This window comes from Bolinopsis microptera, chromosome 3 (genome assembly GCF_026151205.1).
Source record: "Bolinopsis microptera isolate Bmic1 chromosome 3, MBARI_Bmic_1.0, whole genome shotgun sequence".
Lineage (NCBI taxonomy): Eukaryota > Metazoa > Ctenophora > Tentaculata > Lobata > Bolinopsidae > Bolinopsis > Bolinopsis microptera.
In genome coordinates this window covers 18,352,078-18,368,751 of record NC_087074.1, presented here as the reverse complement: position 1 = coordinate 18,368,751, position 16,674 = coordinate 18,352,078, and the positions used below count along the sequence as shown (strand labels likewise).

At 40.2% G+C, this 16,674-nt stretch overlaps 1 protein-coding gene across 4 annotated transcripts; it reads left to right on the top strand.

Moving 5' to 3' along the window:
• Positions 1-98: 98 nt before the first annotated feature.
• LOC134812498 (mucin-19-like) lies at positions 99-13,567 on the top strand. Of its 4 annotated transcripts, XM_063819963.1 has the most exons (14): positions 99-148; positions 300-431; positions 570-653; positions 4,456-4,939; positions 5,539-6,070; positions 6,297-6,330; positions 6,472-6,684; positions 6,909-7,161; positions 7,277-7,434; positions 7,623-7,801; positions 12,062-12,188; positions 12,823-12,875; positions 13,198-13,241; positions 13,292-13,567. In XM_063819963.1, exons 1-13 carry the CDS (start codon positions 110-112, stop codon positions 13,223-13,225), a joined length of 2,316 nt encoding a protein of 771 aa, XP_063676033.1. In that variant the 5' UTR covers positions 99-109; the 3' UTR covers positions 13,226-13,241; positions 13,292-13,567. The 4 variants fall into 4 exon arrangements, with proteins under 4 accessions (XP_063676033.1, XP_063676035.1, XP_063676034.1 ...); XM_063819965.1 differs by having other exon boundaries at positions 6,921-7,161; positions 13,198-13,567; XM_063819964.1 differs by having other exon boundaries at positions 12,829-12,875; positions 13,198-13,567.
• Positions 13,568-16,674: the final 3,107 nt, after the last annotated feature.

The following is a 16,674-nucleotide window of genomic DNA, read 5'->3' as shown; positions in this document are numbered from 1 at the left end:
CGTGACATCTGGCTGAGATGAAATGCAAAATTATTCTATCTTTTAACTGCTGAATTTGATAAAACTAATTTTTCTCCTAATCCTAATTTGATTTTGTTCAGCTAGTGAAATGTTAGATCCAACTATGGCAAACTACGTTGACATCTTGGTAAATACCTCATTTTAATCTTATCACCCAGCAAATTGTTTTTAATCACCCTACTACAATCATTTTTTGTATAATTTATTTATAATTTATCCCTGGTGGTTGGTATCTTTTCGTTTTTAATGTCTTCAACTTTAAAATTCATCATTTACAGGTTAATCAAATGATTAAAAAGCCAGAAGCAGTTCTTGATCGTCTTGCATCTGATCAGCGAGTTACAGAGATCTCAAACATAGGTCTATCTAAATTCTTATACTGCAATGGACAAGCTTTACCCCTTCCCAGAGTAAGTTGCAAGCTTTACCCCTTCCCAGAGTAAGTTGCAAGCTTTATCACTGCCCAGCGGAAAGCTGAAATCTGAATATGTCCTAAAATGTTGCTAAGAAGCAGTTTTTAAAAAAATCTTTAAAACAATATTTTTCAGTTGAGCAATGAAGAACGAAAGGACATTAGAAAAGACATAGATATGGCATTGGTGAGGTTAACAAGATGGGAAAAAACTTCAAATGTAAGTAATGTTTTTAGATGGAACTCCAAGTGCAATGGTTTGACCTCTTGGTTACAGAAAATGGCTCGTCATTAGATCTATTGGAAATTCTCCGTTTCTATGTGATAGAAATGTAAACTATACCCAGGTCCCAGATGTTTTAACCCATTAGGGACGACGAGTTTTAAAGTTTGCCGATTTTGATGCCGTTTAACACACTAGGTCACTTTACAGCAAAAATGAGATATCCAAAAAAGCTAATCTGTATCTCGTTTACTTTAAAAGATACAGCTATGGTCGCATACGACCCACTCGTCCGGGTCGCAAACGACCCATCACGGTTTTTCGGCTTTAACTTCTGAAACAAAGACGTTAGGATAAAATAAAAACTGTAGCATAAGTTAAAAACATATGGTCAATACTGTGTAACTCTAACCTTTTAAAAATAAAGAATTTGGGTCATTAACGACCCACTCGGCTCACTTGCTTATTACTACATATGTCCATGTAACTTCTTGAATTCAGCCTAAAGCATGACATCATAAGTTCAAAATCGCCTCTCAGCAAGTGATAATCATCATAAACTGCGAAAAATCGGTTAAATGGGTCATTAGCGACCCACTAAGACCACAAAATTGATTAATTAAATATAATGTTGTCAAACTTTTACAAATATTAGTATAAAAACATGTTATATCTTGGTCATTACTCCTGTACGTTGATTTAAATTTTAAAATCGATCAACTGGGTCAATAACGACCCACTCGGAAGTTGAACCACGACATTAATTATCAGTATCATGTTGTTCTACCATCAAGAAAGACACTCGTAGGTCTTAATTCCACGCAAACCACGGGTGGCTGACTACTAGCCCTTCTGAGATCTGGAGTCTCACGGTAATCTGCAGATCACGTCACCCAATGACTGACGAATAATGGGCAGAATTGGATTGATAGGTAGGTGAGTTTATCAGCTGTTAGTACACGACCGTAATGTCGTGAGACAGCAAACAACATGCCTATCTTTTCCCGATTCCTAGAACGTCCAAGAAGAACTATACAACTGCTGGATTCAGATTTCAGATGGCTGCATCTACTCTCTTCGCAGCTCCCTTTCTTTACTTCTTAGGGGCCGTTCATATATTACGTAATCACTTATTGGACAATTTTTACGCCCCCCCCCCCCCCCCCACCACATAGCTATTATGTCAAAATTACACAAGCTTAATCATTTGGAAACTCCCCTCCCTCTCGGCCGATTACGTAATACTTGTTTTCGTTTTGAAAGCTGCCTCGTTGTTGCGGGGTTTGTTACCCAAAACGAGGTAGTAATTGTCTGAGAGATTGCAGGTTGCAGCACCGCCAGCCAAATGGGGGGGGGGGGGGGGGGGGGGGGCTTTTTCCTTGTCCTTCTTCACAGAGCTGTAGATGTAGCCATCTGAATGCAGCAGTTGTTTAGTTATTCTCGTACTTTCTAGGAATGAAAAAAACATATTGGCATGTTGGATTAGAATATGCAATTTGACCACTCGTCTTTCAGTATTTACCCAAGGTTACATGATATCTCGTATACTTCGTTCAGGGGATTTTTCTTGAGTGACATGATCTGATCACCGTGGGACCCTGGGTCTCAAGCGGTGGGTTGTAGCAGGTCGTTTACCAAGATTCGAAATTGACGAAAAAGGTAACAGAATCTAATAAGCAACAACAACAGCATGGCTATTACCTAGCAAGTTATGAACGAGGGCCGATTCCTTTTCTTTTGCGGCACGGCCACGGTCCTTTCGGTACAGAATTCCACGCACCATAATATTATAGTCAGGACGCAACTCCAGGCATATGCAGTAGTGTTATTCTCGCAGCTCTTTGATGAGTGATGACGGCCCTTCAGTTGGCCCTGGATCTCAGAAGGGCTAGTAGTCAGCCACCCGTGGTTTGCGTGGAATTAAGACCTACGAGTGTCTTTCTTGATGGTGGAACAGCATGATACTGATAATAATTGATGAGGTGGTTCAACTTCCGAGTGGGTCGTTATTGACCCAGTTGATCGATTTGAAAAGTTAAATCAACGTACAGGAGTAATGACCAAGATATAACATGTTTTTATACTAATATTTGTAAAATTTTGACAACATTATATTTAATTAATCAATTTTGTGGTCCTAGTGGGTCGCTAATGACCCATTTAACCGATTTTTCGCAGTTTATGATGATTATCACTTGCTGAGAGGCGATTTTGAACTTATGATGTCATGCTTTAGGCTGAATTCAAGAAGTTACATGGACATATGTAGTAATAAGCAAGTGAGCCGAGTGGGTCGTTAATGACCCAAATTCTTTATTTTTAAAAGGTTAGAGTTACACAGTATTGACCATATGTTTTTAACTTATGCTACAGTTTTTATTTTATCCTAACGTCTTTGTTTCAGAAGTTAAAGCCGAAAAACCGTGATGGGTCGTTTGCGACCCGGACGAGTGGGTCGTATGCGACCGCAGTTAGTAAACAGCGTCTAGCTCTGTTTGTGAACATCTGATTATCACGGGCTTTTCATATGTCTCAAGGAAATCGTTGCCCGCAACTATTTTGTCCTCAACAAAATAAGCCTACATAAAGTTTTAATGTCCCAATCAAGGCAAGAAGTAAAGTGAAATATTTTCCAATTATGACGACTAATTAGCCTAATTATTTAGTTGTTAGTAATTAATTGGGTCTCGACTGGAAAGTCAATAATGTAGCCCAATAAATTTTGAGCATATGTGCGAAAGATTCGTTGCGTTTAGTATTATGGTTTGTCCTCTATAGCCTCTAGAAAAGGTGGGTCGTAAACGACCCTATCGTCCCTAATGGGTTAATATCGTGATTGATCTATGGTAAACTTGAATATAGTTGGAGTTTATTCCTTTTTGATATATAGTATAACTGGAATAATTGACAGTATTTATCCCTTGTCGCTCTTTGAATGGGAATATATAAAATGTGTGTCAATAAAATTGTCAATAAAATGGTCACACTAGTTTTCGGTAAGTAGTATAATATCAAGGGTTTGGGTTAGTTTGCTAGAATAGTATAGTGGAAGTGGGGGCCGGCCCTGCCAGGGTGAAGTGGGGTGAGGTGAGTTGAGGTGGGGTGAAGTGGGGTGAGGTGAGTTGAGGTGGGGTGAAGTGGGGTGAGGTGAGTTGAGGTGGGGTGAAGTGGGGTGAGGTGAGTTGAGATGGGGTGAAGTGGGGTGAGGTGAGTTGAGGTGGGGTGAAGTGGGGTGAGGTGAGTTGAGGTGGGGTGAAGTGGGGTGAGGTGAGTTGAGGTGGGGTGAGGTGGGGTGAGGTGAGTTGAGGTGGGGTGAAGTGGGGTGAGGTGAGTTGAGGTGGGGTGAAGTGGGGTGAGGTGAGTTGAGGTGGGGTGAAGTGGGGTGAGGTGAGTTGAGGTGGGGTGAAGTGGGGTGAGGTGAGTTGAGGTGGGGTGAAGTGGGGTGAGGTGAGTTGAGGTGGGGTGAAGTGGGGTGAGGTGAGTTGAGGTGGGGTGAAGTGGGGTGAGGTGAGTTGAGGTGGGGTGAAGTGGGGTGAGGTGAGTTGAGGTGGGGTGAAGTGGGGTGAGGTGAGTTGAGGTGGGGTGAAGTGGGGTGAGGTGGGGTGAAGTGGTGAGGTGAGTTGAGGTGGGGTGAAGTGGGGTGAGTTGAGGTGGGGTGAAGTGGGGTGAGGTGAGTTGAGGTGGGGTGAAGTGGGGTGAGGTGAGTTGAGGTGGGGTGAAGTGGGGTGGGGTGAGTTGAGGTGGGGTGAAGTGGGGTGAGGTGAGTTGAGGTGGGGTGACTTATCCTAACTCCCTTCAGGAGGCAGTACCTCAGCTGAATCTAAGAGCTATCAAGAAAAAGCACCGAGACAGAAAGGAGTCTCAAGAGAGTTTGTGTAAAAGCCCTGACGAGTATGTGACAGCCAGAGAGGACCAGCAGGAAGGTTCTCAAGATGCCATATTATTGAGGGTAGATCTGGAGGAGATGCAACAGCCTGGAGTTACTGGAGTTAATGGAGTTACTGGGGTTACTGGGGTTAATGGGGTTACTGGAGTTAATGGGGTTACTGGAGTTACTGGAGTTACTGGAGTTACTGGAGTTACTGGAGTTACTGGAGTTAATGGGGTTACTGGAGTTAATGGGGTTACTGGAGTTAATGGAGTTACTGGTGTTACTGGAGTTACTGGAGTTACTGGGGTTACTGGGGTTACTGGAGTTACTGGAGTTAATGGGGTTACTGGAGTTACTGGAGTTACTGGGGTTACTGGAGTTACTGGCGTTACTGGAGTTACCGGAGTTACTGGTGAGTTAATTATTTAGTTTATCTAATTAGATAGTTGCTAATTACATAGTTGCTAATTACATAACTGGGTAGACCCTCCCTAGACGACACATAACCGAGTACAGCGTACTGTTTAGTAAGGGTCGTATTGTTGACAGAAATTTGTTACATAGCTCCAAAAAGTGGCCCATTGAGAGCCCATTTTAGGGTCACAAATTTGTGCTCGAACCGCTGGCTAGTTGAGACACTAAATATAAATAGTTCCGAAAATAAGCGGTTCTTTGGCCCAGAAAGTAGTTAGTATAGTATAGTTGGGACTTTGGTCTGCAGACTATAATTCTAGAACATATACGGAACATTTTAAAAGAAAAACAAACCCCACAGTGAAATTTAAAAACAGATACTTGCATACATTCGCTTCCAAAGGTCTACACTAATAATTTTCGTAACGCGCAAAGCTAACTTTTGTGTTACTCCGTTAGTCTCGTGATGCACGTACAAACTTTTAACAGTTTTGTAGAATTTGTGAAACCATGCTGATCTAATATTGATAATCAAAACAACGAGATCAGTAGATAGTAAGATCATCGCAACTTTAAATGTTACGCCTTTTCCCGCAGGTAAGGTGCCATTCTGTCAGTACAGTAGCTCACCAATGGTAAGTAAAACTTACAAACCACTCTCGGCTGTTTCCTCTCAAAACGTCATCAGTCAACAAAATAGTGCTGCTACAGCTGCAGATGATACGGCTGGCACCGATGCTTCAACCGGTATCGATAAAGAGTCTGTGAATATCATAGTGCCAAAAAATCTGAGCTTCTCTTCAGTTGACTCGGCTCAAGATGACATCAACTCTCAACCCGACGTAGCAACCAAAGAGAGTGGTGTATCTGATCACAGCTCGTCGCGGGAGGAATTAGAGCTGTATAACTCTAACAGTCTTGTGTTAGAACCTGAGCTGAGTCGTGGTGAACTGGAACTGTCAAACTCACAGAGCATGGTGTTGGATTTGTCAAACTTGCAGGAAGGAGCTGGTAGTACTGAGGGGGTTGCTGAGGCGGGGGAGGCAGTGGTTGCTGAGACGGGGGAGGCAGTGGTTACTGAGACAGGGGAGGCAGTGGTCATCGAGCCCATTCTTCCATCATCCATGCTGTGAGTCAATTTTAGGTGGTTTCGCGTCTCATAATATTGTATTCATAATAATTTTCATTTCGTATACTTATTTCTACATTTCTACATTTTTTTTCTAAATCTAAGAGATGACTCGAAGATTTTTGAATGAATTTAAGGCTTTCTGCTTTTGAATGTTTTTTGTTGGTTGGAGTGACCTGAAATATCATAATTTTTTGTTATCAAATTAATCATCTGTAAATTTCAGGAGAACGTCAGAAAAAAGTCCTCCATCTTCTCAGGTGAGGAGATCTGATTAAACGTAGACAATTTTAAATTAAATGTTTAGAAAATACGTACAAATAATGCCGATTTTGAATGAGCATCAACTATTTTGAATTTGAATCCTTTATATAAAATAAACTGAAGACTAAACAAATCAGGTACTACGTCATTTAGAGGCGTTGGAGGCAGTCATAGAACTGGACATTACAATGCAGTCGAGTTCTGGATTACACAGCACTCCGAGTGCGGTGCTAAGAGGCACACAGCGCCCTTCTCCAAACAGCACTGCTAAGCGGAGACTTGATCTCAATAACTCTCCACCTTCTCCTTCTTCTGAAACTGGGCGCCCTTTTAGTCTCAATCTGACCGGGGTATGTTATGTTCTGAATAATTTAACTTGAATAATAAACTTACTACATTTACACGATTTCTATCACTTCATTGCACTCTAAAAACAAGTTACATAAAGAATAAAGATAGTAACATGTTAATATATATAATATAAATAATATAACAGAAAGAATCGCAGTGTTCATACCGATCATATTATATCGGATCTGAGCGAGAAATAAGATCAGTAACACCAGAATATCAGATATCTCCACAGAAAGTTGGAACACGGAAGCTCCCAGACCAGCCCTCTACTGCAACCACCCCCTCGAGTCCTACCCCCAGTAGTCCATCAACCCCGCGCAGAGGTATCTCATTCTACGTAGAAGTGGATAGTCCACGTTCCCCAAGACCAGGGCTTGCACGCAGGAACACCATCGCTTCTCCTCACAGCTCTACGGACTTGTCTCGGGTTGTCAAGAAGGTCTCATCTCCTCGCACCGACAGGAAATCACCTGGTGAGCGGAAAATTTTATCTTCACATTTTGAATTTTTAAAGAATGAGCTAACAAATATAATAGAAATAATAATTATAAACTACACATTCGAATATTTAACTGTCCCGAATTCCAGGACTACCAGGAAGGGCCCGATCTAGTTCAGCCCTCCTCACCTCGACCCCTCTCTCTGTCAAGCCTCCTCCTGCTGAGAGCCCATTGGTTGGGAGTGGAGAGGTTGTTGTTACTCCGAGGCGGATCCGGAACGAGTCTTACAACACTGATTGTAGCCTGGTAAGTTGAGTTTTTAAAGGGTTTCTTATCTGCAAAAGTACAAGAGATATAGCAAGTTGAGATGTTGCGTATACAAACATTTCCTTCAGCTCAATTGTATTCTCATCATCAGTCAGGTTGCTATTTTATCATTGAGTTATGTCTATAAAACCAGCCTAACTCAAGTAACTAACCAACTTTGCGTCCAGGTTATAGAAGAGCGAGCCAGCAAAATAGCAGCCCACATCAGAGGTTACCTTACCCGAGCCCTACTAAACAGCTACAAAGTTCAACAACACATCAAGACGGTCCGAGATACTCAGGAGATATTATCTGGATACGGACTTAGTTCGGAGATGTCCGCTCAGGACCGTGCTTTTTACGACAGGTACTGAATTTTTATCTAGTTCTAAAGTTTTAACTATGATTTCGGAGTTGAGCTTGGGGAATCAATATGTTATAACTTTGGGGCAAATTTTCATAACTTGTACAACTTACTGACCATGTTGAAGCCTTCGCCATCTATAAATTCAGATTGTCGAATGCCCGAACAATGAAGATTAGAAATAGAAATGTCAAAACGTATCTTCGAGATAAATATTAGGAAGTTAGGAGATATAAATGATACCAAAATATTCCCTAATATTTTGGCATCAACTATTTATATTCAATCAATTTATACAATAAATTATTTGTTACTTTCTGACGCTTACCGAAGGAGCTTATTTCAACACAAGCTGGTTTGTTTTTGTAACTGAATTGCTCGTAAAGGAAGCTGTTACACGTTATAACACTGTCACCAGTGTTAAACCCCTTGTTACACTTCACAGTAACAATAGTTCCGGGATCAACTGGCCGGTCTGCTGGCTCTGTGCTCACTCCAGAGATTGGGATCCTCGTACAATCTAGGAGTAATACAGTCAGATACTGGGGAAGATGGTCTCGCAAAATTAACTGGCTAAATGAGGACAATACCCCAATATCATTAAGTTTCCGCTACTTTTTTTCATGACATGGCCTAGTCTAAAGTTTCTGTTTACTATTTGAATTGTATCGCATTGTAATTGTTATATATTATGTAGAATGTGGAAAGTCGCCACGTTAAAGTCCATTATTGTTCTACCTGATTTTGTAGCTGGTTTAGCTCTGTATTTCTTAGAAGCAGAGTCTCCCCCGTCATTTGTAATCTTTTTAAAAGAGAACCCTCCCGACCTCAAACCCCAATGAGACACACAGCTATCCCTGCTGGACTCAGCGAAGGGATACTCAGCTATAATGTGCAGGTTACAACTGATACTAACAGAGGAGCTAGTCTTGGTTATAGTCCATGTTTTAATGAGCTGAGAGCACTGGGTACCCTCAAACTCGGTCCAGTTGTCAGAACAGAAGGTGATAAAGTACTGCGGAGGGTTACTGAGCTCTATTTTAACTCCACCTGTACCCGTGTTATCGTTACTGTCCACCTCTAACCGTAGTCCTATGTGGACTCGAGCACCACTTCCAAACTCCGCATCTGTCATGAGTTGGAGAGGTGCCGACCTGAAATCATGTGCTATTTTCTCTTCGCCAGTATCTGTGTCCGTCCATCCTGAAATATGGAGTTTAGCCTTGACTCACCATGAAAACAACCAGCTTAGGCCCTATGTTCTAGAATAAGTTCAACGAAAGAATTTTAGTATTTGTAGAGAGCGCGTAATTTTAACCGTGCAAGATCGAACCGAAGGTATTATAAATAATAGAGTTTGTCGTTAGAAACACAAAGTAAGTATTTTAATATCAATTTCATACCTATTCCCTGACTGACGACGAGGAATGAGATTGTAAGGAGGATGAGGGCCCGTACTTGAGATCTCCACATTAATTTTGCTGAATATACATATACATTAATCACATTAATGCCCATTAATGCCCATTAATGCACATTAATGCCCATATTTAATAGAAAAATGGGAAAAAAGTATGGGCATTAATGGCAGTATTTTAAAATTTTGCACATTAATGCCCATTAATGCACATTAATGCCCATATTTAATAAAAAATGGGAAAAAAAGTATGGGCATTAATGGCAGTATTATAGAATTTTGCTGAAATATACATATACATTAATGCACATTAATGCCCATTTATGCCCATTAATGCACATTAATGACCGTTGTATCCCCCCAGCACGATCTAACGCGTATATGATAGAGATAGTATTCGATCAGTATTAGCTCATGTTAAGATAACAGCACGACGTGTTCCTATCATGACAGTAACATGTCAAAATCAATAGAAAACTAAGAAGCAACGAAAGAAAACTAATGAACAACTGCGTTTATACTCAATACTCATCAGCGTAATAAAATGTTGGCAAACAAACGAAACGAACATAGCACTACTACCTGAGGGTAGCAGTACTTATTTGGTAGACTAATACTACTGACACTTGGACTTAGACTCAGGACCACTGTTAAGGAGTGGGAACTGCTAAATGTGCTAAATGTGCTAAATGTGCTAAATGTGCTAAATGTGCTAAATGTGCTAAATGTGCTAAATGTGCAGTCTAGCTCCCTGCCCCTGGTGCTAGACTGGCACACATTCCTCGCTAGTCGATAATTCTGAAGTACTAGTAACTAGCCCCTCTAGCTTCTGATCGTGTCATTGACTTCAGGCTCTGGTACTTCACCTAATAGCTGTTGTTATAGCAACTACATTCCGTCTACCGTAATAGTACTACTATCCAGACTTCAGAACACAGTACTAGAAGTAGATAATAGTACAGACTTCAGAACACAGTACTATAAGTAGATAACCGCTGCTCTCTTTGTCTCTCTTCTGTACCAGTGTCTGGTACAGCAAATAGGCACGATGCCGGCCGGCTATTAACCTGTTATAACCTGCTATTAACCTGCTATTAACCTGCTATAACCTGCTATTAACCTGCTATAACCGGCTATTAACCTGCTATAACCGGCTATTAACCTGTTATAACCGGCTATTAACCTGCTATTAACCTGCTATAACCTGCTATTAACCTGCTATAACCGGCTATTAACCTGCTATAACTCCGCACCAGCTGTACGTATTGTCCGAGTATAGAAGTAGTTGTAGTATTAGTAGTAGTGATATTATATTATTATCATTACTAATAGCAGCCTCCAATTACACAGAAATATGAAGTTCACAGATTAACGTACTAAGTGTCACGTGTCACAAAGTAGAGTTAACAGTAGTGCAGTTTACAGCATGGTGAGGACTGAGGGTGGTCAGATACAGTTACAGGATCAGACCTATTAGGCAAGGGAGAACTCGGAGACAAGTCAGGGACTTAATAGTAGTGACAAGATAGGCCCCCTTATCAAAGGGGACCTTTGAAATGGCTCAATCGTGAGATTCAGATTTCAAGTTAAGCTTAAACGGTGTAAATAGATACACCAATTTTCCACAGATTACGTCATGCGAGATTGAAGCAAGGAATAGCATAGGGCTCTTTATTTGAACACAATAAAAACTAAAAAGCTTACAAAGTTTTAAAAAATCTTAATTTTCTAAAATTGAAAGCTTGAATATGAAAACTAGCTAAACTCTTAAACAATGTAAATTAGGTGACGCGTTAAAGTTAAACAGATGCTTCAAAAGAATCATACTCAATACTGTGACACCGAGATGGTGCTTAAACACGAAATAAAGTTCCGAGTAAACATGACATCTGGGTCCGTCATGCACTGCTAAACAAAGAGGAACCACATTAATACAGTAATTAAGTATAGACCCTACATTGACAGGTGTTAGCAGGTGGTTACAGGGTCTAATCTCATTTCACTGGCTTCACGGTACAGCTGTCGTACTGATGAGTGAGCTGTGGAGACTAGGACTGCCCAATAGTTCCGTAAATATTCGGAATCTAAGTTCAGCATTTGGTGTTCGATTCTATCGAATAGTAAACGATTCGGTCGACCGAATATATTCGGCCGATTCGGTATTTGGTGACTCTGTAACCCTAGTAAGCTAGTAGAGACACTACTGTGGTCGTGAGACCCAGAACTACACGCTGCAGGGTTTCGGAAAAATCGGCGGCGGTGTGATCAATGTTATCGGCGGTATTCGGCAGCGAATAGCGATACAAATATTCGAGCTAAGGACTAAGAATCCATCCTACAATTTTGAAATCGTTGTTATATGTATATTTTTAAAAAAGCATGAAGTTGAGGGCAGCTGACTAGGAGAAAGATTCCATTTGATATTCAGGTAGTTTCCTCTGTAAATAACAGGCGGCAAAGCTTTGAAAAAACAAATAGTTTAATCAAATTAGGCTAAATTATGATTTAATTTAAAAGTTTAAGGTACTAACTGTATAACTATAACGAGCTGCACGCGTTAGGCGGCGAGACAATCACTTACAAATCTGAAAACTCCCATGTCTATGTATCACAAGTCTCTGTCAGGTAACTGAAGTGTGGTAAGATACTAGCTTACGTCTTGGTTAACGTAAACTTTCGCGGTATCAAAACTGATTACGCGTGATACAGGGTGTATAACCAGGGCGAAATTATTTCCTTCCATTTTCTCTCACACCGTTTGCTAAATTCACAGCTCCGATGGTCTAAACCCGACCGTGATAATTTATTTTACCACAAATTAGAGAAACTCAAAACACCGATCTCAGTTTAAAAGAGACGCTGCAACAGACAAAGGAACGAGTACACGCGATCTTCTTTAACACCAGCATATCAGATCAGATGACTCTTATTACTAACACGAGATCCGCGCGACGAGAACTCCAACATAAAGAGGTATACTTTTATTATCTAACTGTAATTAATTAGACATTACGTCACCACACATTACGTCACCTCTTTTTAGAATTATGTAGTTCCCTCCTTTATCTGTGAATGCTTTCTAACTAGCTTTCTAACTAGCTTTCTAACTAGCTTTCTAACTAGCTTTCTAACTAGCTTTCTAATTAGAAAGTTGATAACCACTTTCCGGGTAGTTTAAATTTGACTGACTAGTTGATATATCAGTATATAATATACTCTCTGCAGGGCCGATATCATTAATTTATTAAACTGTACTTCAATGACAAGAATCTAAGTTTAAAACAAGCCTTAACAAAACAATAGCAAACAAGTAGACGGTTGACGGTTAGTGCTCCAGTTTAGCAGCGAGTACAATAGAGGGGCTACATTACGTAGGGCACTAACTAAGATAATGATAATTGTTGCTGTAAAACAAACATTCCACTAACCACCGCTAAGTTAATAGTTCTAATGACCTCTACTAATTATCCTATCTTCTTCTCACTCTCAGCTACCTGATAGCACCAGGATTTACCGATCTCAATGTAAATATTTCTAGTGAATTTTGACCTTTATTCAAGAATTCATAGAAAAATGTTGATATTTTGATGTAAACTCACAACTCTAGTTACAGGGAAAGCTGGTGAAGGCTGGAAGTGCGCGTAAAAGGCTGGCTAAAAAGTAAGTACAAATAACAAAAGCACTCGGAGTTTTCAATATAAACTAGAGAAATGTTAGGAGAGGAGTTTTTACTAGTGTCTTTAGTAGTGTCTTTACCTAGTGTGTACAATATAGCACTTTAGTAGTGTACCTAGCAGTTAAATTGGCGGTCAGATAATATACACACTTAACATTAGTACCCTATTAGTAAGTCTATTATTAGACTCATTCAATCGTCAGTGGCTTGATGACGAAGAAGACAGCTTTGTTTATAAGCCTTTGTTAACAGTTGCTTCTTTGATATTACAGCTATCTTGTGAGTATAAGACCGTGTTTCACCCAGGACCGTCCGACAAAAAGCATGGATTTAAAGAAAACTGGAGAGAAGTTCTTGGAAGACCACTGGTGAGAAGTTCTTGGAAGAACACTGGGGAGAGTTCTTGGAAGAACACTGGTGAGAAGTTCTTTAAAGAACGCTGGAGGGAAGTTCTTTGAAGATCACTGGAGAGAGTTCTTGGAAGACCACTGGTGAGTAGTTCTTTAAAGAACACTGGGGAGAGTTCTTGGAAGAACACTGGGGAGAGTTCTTGGAAGAACACTGGTGAGAAGTTCTTTAAAGAACGCTGGAGGGAAGTTCTTTGAAGAACACTGGAGAGAGTTCTTGGAAAAACACTGGAGGGAAGTTCTTTAAAGAACACTGGAAGGAAGTTCTTTAAAGAACACCGGAGGGAAGTTCTTTAAAGAACACTGTCTCTACCAATGGTCGACCTGATCAGAGCTCTGAAATGAGTAAAAGAGTGTCGAGTGAATATATGAACTGTGAGGCTGATTTAATCTGATTTGTAACTGTATTCAGACAAAAAGACACAATAAAAATGAATTTAAGTTAGTATCAATTTACTGTCCATTCAGTCGCATTTAATCACGTTTTTAATCGACAACAAAAATGTGATGATCAAATTGAATTGTGTGTATTTTATAAATGTGTGGTTCACTTTCAGAAATTGTTGAAAAAGTTTTTTTACTTCTTGCATCTTGCATTTTCAAAAGGAGATCCGACTCAATAATAAACGAAAAGATTACCAAAAGACATTGCCATTACAATCTCTGTATAATTATACAGCGAATTTTTCGGAAGATTTAATACTTTGAAACGTTTATGGATGTGCTTAAGAAAAACAGCGATAAGATAGTAACCTAATAGTAACCTAATAGTAACCTAATAGCTGCATCCTCCAACGTTTAACAAGTGAAGAAATATCATAAAATTCCCTAGCTTTCATAGTATTCAAAAATAAAAGGATTTTATGGTACTTATAAATAAGGGTTCGTCAACCATATTACGTAAACCGGATTTTCCTTCGTTGACTTATGTAATATGTGAACGATCCGTAATATAATGAGGTTTGGGTTATAACGAGTTCTGAAAAGAGACGTACAATCGAGACGTTCTGACAGTCACTTACAGTTACTCCAACAATGGTGATAACTCCACCTTAGTTGATTCTCCTCACTCCTGACCGTGAATTACTATCAGTATCCAACGATGAATTATCAGCTTATCTATTCACATTAAAGCTGCTCCCTAACTCTAAGTCAGATGTCATATCTCTAACTTCTGCCTCTTTTTTAGCAACCACCATCAGAAATTCAGGCGACATGGAAAACTCTGTATCATCTTTGACCTTGACCGTAGAGGGAAGCAAGGGTTCAGCTAGTAATTCTTTGTTGTATTCCTTCCAAAGTTCCTCGTAATCTCTCTCTAACTCAACTCTCACCATCTTCAACATCAGGGCTTTGAACCCCCTACTGGCCTCCATCTGCAACTGTCTTCTTGAACTAGGGTTCAAAGAGCCAGTCACTGCAGACACAAGAACAGCAAGGCTTCCCAAACAAGCACTAACATAGTTGCTTATTGGCAGGAGAGTGGAGATTGTGGTAAAAGCAGAGAGGAAGATCAGGGTTAAGCTCAGGATATTGTGAACCCTGTCCCAATACTGAGCTACCTTCCCGTGTGACTCTGCTTTGGCTCGCGTTATTTCCACAAACGAACTCCAGTTGTCTGCTATCCCCATGGTGTCGACTCTATTGGGTATAATGCTCTGTTAATGAAGAAAAAATTTGTGGGCAAAACTTGAACTTAAAATTGCGGTTGAAGAATTTCATAGTTAGTTATCCTCCACGTAGTTTAAATCTGATTGATAAGATGATATTGATATTATGGCAATTCGGCAATCTGTCGATGGTCACTTAAAGTTAACGCAGGGTTAAACTTAAGATACTTCAACGACGAGACTCTAAGTTTAATTAAATACTTTTCAAATTTTACAGAGTACACTTACAGCAATAAATGAATATAAAATAGAATCGTTCAAAATATCGCGCCCATCTGTGAAATATGATGGGCACCCAAACACGGTAAACACATAGTGAACTATGTCCGCAATTACTTGGACCCAATAATTTAAAACAAGCCTTAACAAAACAATAATCAACTAATAGAATAGTTGACTGTTAGTGTTCCAGTTTAGTAGCGGATACAATAGAACCTATATATAAGGGCTAAATTACGTAGGTCACTGAAAATGATGATAACTGTTGCTGTACAACAAACATTCCACTAACCACCGCTAAGTTAATAGTTTTAATGACCTCTACTAATTATCTTATCTTCTTCTCACCCTCAGCTACCTGATAGCACCAGGATTTACCGATCTCAATGTAAATATTTCTAGTGAATTTGGATTCATAGAAAAAATGTTGATATTTTGATGTAAACTCACAACTCTAGTTACAGGGAAAGCTGGTGAAGGCTGAAAGTGCGCGTAAAAGGCTGGCTAAAAAGTAAGTACAAAAGCACCCGGAGTTTTAAATATAAAGTAGAGAAATGTTAGGAGAGGAGTTTTTACTAGTCTCTTTAGTAGTGTCTTTCCCTTACCTAGTTTAACGGGTGATACTCGTATAATATCTGTTCCATATATACCGTCGACGAGTCCAACTCGGCGCGCGTCCTGGTAGGTTGTAAACCTACAATCTGGTTAGAGCAACGCTCGATCCGGACGAGCGTGGGCTACCCAGAAACCCTTACTGGATGGGGCCTAACTTTGAAAGTAAAAGAGTTAGAGATTTCCGGTTTTTTGCAGCATGTTCGTCTTGTAAAAGTAACGATTCCCCCCAGGGGGAACATTTAAAACAACGTAAATTTGAAGTTATATACAAATCTCCAGAAAAGTGTCATTTTGGGCCGATCAAAAGTTTGCAACTTTAACTTTGCAGATTCCTGTACTCTGATTGGATGAATTGTGTCACGACTCACGTGCTGGCTGCTTGAAGATTGGAATACGCCACGCGTGCAAATCATGCTTAATGTCGCGCGCGAGGTCTAACCGTCTGTTTGAATTAAACCACCTCTAGTACCACCACCAGCCAGTAACTGTTACTGGGTAACTTTAAATTTACGAGACGAACATTTTGAAAAAAAACCCGGAAGTCTTTATTTATTTTACTTGCGAATATAAAATTTAGCCGGTAGGGTTTTTTGGAAAAATTTGGCGAACCTAGTTCAATTCTTGATTGACGCGACGCAGAGTCGCGGACGATGTAACTCCTTCGCAGATCGGCTTGACACACGATAGACGCAATGTCACCGTATACCCCTTCTCGCAAGCGAAGCGCCCTTGTAGCGCGATGCACTACTGGGTCGCGCGCGCATCAAATAATGCTTCTCGCAACCACTTAAGCAGATCGGCGAGATGCGAAGGATTGACATCGTCAATCAAGAAGCGCCCGTACTCACTACTCAGCCGAAATGCAAAAGCTA

What these genes read in the sequence shown, in the direction of transcription:
- LOC134812498 (XM_063819963.1), top strand. Translation starts at nt 110, where the DNA reads ATGTTAGATCCAACTATGGCAAACTACGTTGACATCTTG. An exon ending in ATTCTTCCATCATCCATGCT is followed by an intron (nt 6,071 to 6,296) that starts GTGAGTCAATTT and finishes TGTAAATTTCAG; the next exon opens with GAGAACGTCAGAAAAAAGTC. An exon ending in CACCGACAGGAAATCACCTG is followed by an intron (nt 7,162 to 7,276) that starts GTGAGCGGAAAA and finishes CCCGAATTCCAG; the next exon opens with GACTACCAGGAAGGGCCCGA.